General features: G+C 39.7%; 1 protein-coding gene across 5 annotated transcripts; it reads right to left on the bottom strand.

Moving 5' to 3' along the window:
• Positions 1-304: 304 nt before the first annotated feature.
• On the bottom strand, positions 305-5,408 carry LOC311489466 (uncharacterized protein). Of its 5 annotated transcripts, none has more exons than XR_014699123.1 (6): positions 4,991-5,408; positions 4,133-4,273; positions 3,054-3,869; positions 2,549-2,692; positions 1,959-2,005; positions 305-1,829 (listed from the first exon to the last, which is right to left on the bottom strand). XR_014699123.1 is itself a non-coding variant. In XM_084546556.1 (6 exons), exons 2-6 carry the CDS (start codon positions 3,566-3,568, stop codon positions 1,768-1,770), a joined length of 507 nt encoding a protein of 168 aa, XP_084402682.1. In that variant the 5' UTR covers positions 3,569-4,273; positions 4,991-5,408; the 3' UTR covers positions 305-1,767. The 5 variants fall into 5 exon arrangements, 2 of the variants coding, with proteins under 2 accessions (XP_084402682.1, XP_084402681.1); XR_014699124.1 differs by having other exon boundaries at positions 305-2,005; positions 3,054-3,195; positions 3,457-3,869; XM_084546556.1 differs by having other exon boundaries at positions 3,054-3,195; positions 3,457-4,273.
• Positions 5,409-6,350: the final 942 nt, after the last annotated feature.

Raw genomic sequence — 6,350 nt, 5'->3', positions numbered from 1 at the left:
GAATATAAAGAAGCAATATAGGAGACCTATGCCCTGTATATGCACATATATGCACCTGAATTTGGCCTATATGCAGCCTAAATATGGCATATATACGCATGTATGCTATATATATGCGGCATATATATTATCATATATGTGCATATATAACGTATATATGCAGCATATATGCATAGATAAACTGCATATAGGTTTCATATATGCGCATATATCCTCATATAGGTTCTTTCTGAGTGGGATTTACCATCTCACTTGATTCAATTTCGTGATACGTTACAGGAAACGCTTACTCAAAAAAGCTAGCACAAGAACTATTACCACATATAATGACATTGTATTCTCCAGATAAAAGTGTAATTACTACAACGTTCTATCTATCTATCTATCTATCTATCTATCTATCTGTCTATCCATCTATCTATCTATCTATCTATCTATCTATCTATCTATCTATCTATCTGTCTAGCTTGCTTGCTTGCTTGCTAGCATGCTATCTATCTCCATGACAGCACAACTGGTTGTTTAATATATGTGTACATATAATAAAGTCATCACAAAGTAAACAGAGAGGTTTACTGTGCATGAGCAATGTTTGGCAGCTTCTAAGTGAGAAACAACAGTGTCTGAGCTCAGCTGGGAAATGAGAGTAGAAGGATCAATATCTGATGCATCAGAGAGAATGTAAAAACTTTGTGCAACAAACCAGGCATTACTTAAACGTCTGCTTGAATTTCACTTACAACCAAGCCAAATTCTTTTTGCATAACTTGTACTACTTTTTATGTGTTTTAAGTAGACATATAAAGTCTGTCGACTTGACTCAAGCCTTCAGTTTTACTATTATTGAAGAAGAAGAAGCAGAGCCTTGACTGAAACAGAGCCTTAATTAATACACAAAAACAAGCAGATTTTGTTTCATATGTACATTAAGTATGGTTTCCACATTCTTGGGAAGTTAACTGATCCAAGCATAAACACACACACGCACACACACGTGTGTTATAAAGCAGGTAAAAGAATGAAGATTTCAAAGAACATGTTCTACATTATTTCCTCCTTAAATCTCTCAATTTGACACTCTGCAACTGCACAATGGAAACCAGTCATTCAGACACGGAGGACACATGAAAAATAATTTAAGTTTAGATTTGACTTAGTAACATAAAGAAGATATGTTAAAAACACATTTCCCTAACGGGTATCTGTTGCATTTTCAGAATTAACCGCCAGGAGTCACTGCTTTAACTCTTTCACTGCTCAGCAGTCGAATGGTGATGTTTGATGGCAGCCCCTGTCTCTCCAGTTCAGCTTTAAGCTGCAGAAGAAAACAAATAGTTCTGAGATCCGATCAGTGCTAAATTACATATTGCATATATACTTATGAACAGATTTTTTGCATAATAAAGAGGAACAAAGCTGAAAGGGGTTTGGCAGTCGTGTAACCAGGGAAAAGTTTCACATGTAAATTGTGAGATTAAACATGGAACACACAGGACAAAAACAACCCACCTGTGTACCAAGATTACTGAAGTTTTCCTCAGTCAGTGGCACTGAAGAGGAGATCCTTGCTCTCAGAACTACACCGAGAAGCACAATAAATCAACATTACATACTTTTTTAAGATAAGGTCTCAATTCCAGGCAGAGCTGATCAAGGTCCTGTTTTAAGCATGATATATGAAACTAGCTTTACATTTCAAGGCCACGGTTCCCCTTTAGCTCAACTGTGTAAATTTTCATAAACAGATTCTATAGTTTAAAATCCTTACTACTCACTTGTCTTAGAGGCTGGGGAAGTCAATGTAGAAAAAAATGACAGTTGAATAGTGTCTGGAGTAATTGCCATGCATGTAAACAGAAGAGAACATAAACATAGATATCCAGTGAAATGATTTCCTCCTTCTGAGCCAGGTAGAATTTGAATTTATAACCTGAAAAACAAGGAAGGACTGTACTCACCAACACTCACAATGATGCATCGAAGTGAAGAGTGATACTTTGTGACACTGAAGAGATAATCAATACAGTAGCTCCATTATTTAATCATATTACAGATTATATATATATCACATAGTACTTTCCTGACTTTCTTTTCAAATGCGTGGTTTGTTAACAGCATAGTGCTCCTGGTTTTAGCAACTGTAGTCATTTTAGTTCAGCATGAAAACACAACAAATTAATACAAACAGTTCACACAGAAGGAAGGTCCAACCATTACGCTTGGAGGAATGACTCAATACAGAACTGAAATGTTTTAGTTTGCTTCTATAATTCATCCTGCAGCTGCTTTCATGTGCTATTTAATCACTAAAGACAAGGGAGCCAAGGTTAGGGGGTATCAAAAAATAACTATGCATATCCTGGCCTCCCCTGTGTTCTACTGATGAGGTGGGATGGTTTGGAACAATTCTCACACTTTTCAGCTTTCCGTTTATTTCATAAAGGCCTCCAGACCCTTTGTGGCTCGTTTTTGTCAAATTCCAAACTGAGAAAAATACATTTCCAAATACCTTTCTATATAATAATCATGTAAAGGACAAAAGACTGACTTTAGAACTGCCTGAATGACGAAACAGATGGGGAAGCTTCTTCCTGCTTCGTTCTCAGATGGTGTCCATGTCAGGGTGAACTGTCCTGTTCCTAATGTGTTCTGGATTGCGTTGTAAGGCCCACTGAACAGCAACTCTGTGATCCTTTAACAAAAAGTAAAAAGCTCATCAGTCCTGAAAATGTCCCACCTGCAAATGGAGTTTGTTGTGATAAAGTTATGCAAATGCCACAGTCTTTCATGGTAGTAGTTGTCTCGATTTTGTTCAGAAAAAAACAAAACAAACTTTTGTTCAAAGTTGTTTATTTGTTTTTTTGACAGTGAAAGCGTTCAAACCCACCTAAAAAGATTCCCGAAAGACCTGGCGAATGAAAACCATCTATGTGTCACTAATATCTGCATGTGAATATGTGTTTTTTGTCAAACCAGAGGCTGTTCTCCAAGTCATTGTTTGTCTTTGGGGCTTTAACATTCAAATTCTTTAATGGTGTTTGCATTTCTCTTACGTGGAGGTATTTGCCTCTGCACTGATGTTGATGTCCAGCGTCTGATTGACCGTGGTATTGAGCTGAGCTCTGTTGGCTGGAGTTGGAGGCAGAAACCTCGGCACAAAGATTCCTTCTTCACAGGATGACACAGCAGGATCCACTGGAAATACAGAGAAAAACATCAAGTCAGTCTAACAGTGGAAATGACCCCTAATTCATCCACTTTGGTCCAGACTTGAATATCACTGAAACTCTTTGTCCAAAGGATGAATCTTACTCTGGTGGGTGTGAATTTTGTATAAGCAAATTCACAAAAGTACAAGTTTTAATGATACCAAATGTCAGTCTATCATGGTGTGGAGACACTTCAAATTGAGGAACGATGTTTTCATACACTGAAGACCAGCCTGATAATTTGTACCTTTCAAAACAAACTGGACAGGTATTTTGCTGATAATGTCACTGGGAGTTACTGTCGTATTCTTCTTGCCGGTTCCAGTCAGGATGATGGTCTGTCTGGGATAGTCCTCCATCACCAGCTGCACTGCATACAGACCCTCATTACTGCTACTGGTCTGCTTGAATGACAGAGTACAAGACTGCAAAAGAATGCAGCAGAATTAGAACGAGCATGTCCTTGTATGGTTAGGGTTAGGATTAGTGTCAGGGTTATGGCTCGGGTTGGGGTAACTCACTGGTAGCAGGGTGAGGACAGACGGTGGTGTGCAGGGGTTACACTCTGACAGCGATGTGTTTCCATATCTGCATCTAACCTGGTCCCCATCAGAGTCAAAGGCCAACAGGTTGAAGTCTGTCGGACAGTTTGAAGGAACTCTGTGAAAGTGTAAAAAATAAAGAAGGACATCTGAATCCTATTTAGGAGAAGACCGGCACACTGAATGTGAGTCATCAGTAAGTCCATGAGCGTCATGAGTCCGTCAAGAGGCTGTCACATACCTACAGAAGGTCAGTGTTTGTTTTAGGTGAACTTCATGGAAACATGCAACCATTAGCATTTTCAGATGAAAACAAAATACAAATGGTGTTTATCTGAGCTGCTAAGAGTCTTAATATACTTGATGAAAAATAAGAATTACCTCACAAGCGGCAGGATGGTGGTCTGAGGTGATGTGTTGGCTTGTCTGGTGTCTGACCGCTGCCTCAGTTCCACCAGAGTCACAGCTCTCCATGACACGATGCCATTTTTGATGTTGTTTATCCAGCTGCCACCATCTAACCTGTGGTGGAGATTCACAGTTAGACTCAGTTATTATTGGCAAGCTGCAACCACCAAGGGCTGAGAAACGAAGGCAATGTGGAAGTGCCAAGAACTTTGACTCCTGGAATGGCCAGTAGAGATTGGCTGCAAAATTGAATCAACCTGTTTCCTCACCAACAGACCCCAGGTGGAGAGGATGGGGGAGTCCACATCTGCCTCACTGATCCTCAACACAGGCACGCCGCAAGGTTGTATGCTCAGCCCTGCCCTCTTCACCTACTATACTCACAGCTGCTCTGCCATTTTTAGTTTTTATCTTATTTTATTCTTATAGTTGCCTATTCTATTTTTTATATTGCACTGTTTAAGCCAGGAGCTACTGCACAAAATATCGTTATGTTCTCACATAATGACAATAAAGGATTCTTGATTCTTGAAGTCCATAGACCTCCATGTTAATATGTCCAGCTTTACAACTGAAATAAACTTCACCTGTTTACATTATTTAAAGTAGTGCATAATTAAGGGAATGGTCCAGTCAAAGGTGTGCTAATGCACCAATGGTCATTGACACTGAACTGCACACCAATTTAAGCACAGTGGATTTACTTTATACTTCCTTAGTCGTTTGGGGAGAAAGGTAGAAAACAGTTTTAGAAAATGTAAAAAAGTAGTAGGGGAAATACTGCATTTCTTTTTATTGTATTTTTAAAGTGTTTCTATAGGGGTCACTAACCACAGCTGAAATGGTGCATTGCTGGAGAGCTGTCGAGTTGAGATTCCCTCGGTCTGACACCACGGTTCACTGTTTTCCATGTCGACGGTCTTCACCAAAACGCTCTCATTCCCACAATTCCCACTGAGACAGGTCCACAATATTGAATGCCCACAAGAGTGAATGTTCATCTTGTAGCGAATGATCACCTGTGGATTTTTAAAGAAGAGGTTTTGATTTAATTACTGTGAAAGTTCAAAATGTAAATAAACTGGTTGAATAAGAAACCGTACATACCGTGACAGATCCATCTGAACGAGTGTTACCTGCATAGTAAGTCATCACTGTACCACGAAAATGAGAAGCCTGAGAGCAGCATACCAACAGCAGCTGCAGCAGCAGCAGCACCGATAGCGACATGGTGATTCTGTTAGTCTCTCTATGCGCATTAATGGCTCACTAATGATTTCACAGAGACAGACTGTCAAACACTCTCTCCTTTTTTTTTTCTATTTACTCACTCCCACATGGACATTTAGTTTGCATTCAGTGAACCAGAAAATTATTGGCTACCAGGAAACCTGCCATGCTTACTAGATAAAGATCATGACTGGCAAACGGCCAAGTTATGTTAATGCGAAGGACATCAGAATTGTGTAAACCAAAGTTAGAGATCATCTTATATTTGGCTTTTTAATCAAACAACATTTGTCCTTCTACCGACTTTCAGTGACTTAAAAGATGCAGCAGTGCACCTCCCCAGTGTGAAAAATTGCATATCCTGAGAAAGTGTAACTTTTTGCAAAGAGCACTGACTTACAACTATGGAGCTGTATGGACTGCTGAGGAGCCAGATGGGAACGGGATGGAGCAGAGTGGAAGGAGATTTTACAAGCAGCTGCAGTAGATGAATTTGAGACTGTTGAAACCGGAATGGGTCCATGCTGATAATGGCCCGTACAGAGATGCAGTGTGGGACCTTTGTAAGAAGCAAAATAATAAGAAGTACCTGTGTTGGATAGGCAGGCAAAAATATGGAAACCATTGAAGTATATGCAGTCTTTTCTGATACCCGTGGCCCACAAATGGAAGGAAAAAGAGGTTCCATGACAGGGGTGAATCCTGTCTCAGATGCAGAAAGATCAGTCACTAGGCCAAGTACTGTCTAGAAAATCGCCATCAAGCAAACTGACTAGTGGTGGGGCCAGGGTAAGATCAATCTGGTTCTGACAGAGAGATGGAGATGAGAAATCAACCTACACATCTGAAACGTTAGTTAACTGTACACACAGTGATTAAGCCCTTGTACACCTGATTGATCAGACAGTTGAATGTACTGAATCTGCATAAACAATTGCTAAAGATAAGATTGCTGACCTCT

The sequence above is a fragment of the Chelon labrosus genome (genome assembly GCF_963514085.1).
Source record: "Chelon labrosus genome assembly, chromosome: 1".
NCBI classification, from domain to species: domain Eukaryota; kingdom Metazoa; phylum Chordata; class Actinopteri; order Mugiliformes; family Mugilidae; genus Chelon; species Chelon labrosus.
The sequence above is the reverse complement of the archived record's forward strand: the minus strand, read 5'-3'. Positions and strand labels throughout refer to the sequence as shown.

Excerpts from the sequence above, each read along its gene's own strand:
- LOC311489466 (XM_084546555.1), bottom strand. The coding sequence starts at position 5,160 with ATGAACATTCACTCTTGTGGGCATTCAATATTGTGGACCTGTCTCAGT. Across the intron at positions 4,274-4,990 it reads AATGCACCATTTCAGCTGTG|GTTAGATGGTGGCAGCTGGA; the intron begins GTTAGTGACCCC and ends TCTCCACCACAG. Across the intron at positions 3,870-4,132 it reads ACCATCCTGCCGCTTGTGAG|AGTTCCTTCAAACTGTCCGA; the intron begins GTAATTCTTATT and ends ACACTTTCACAG.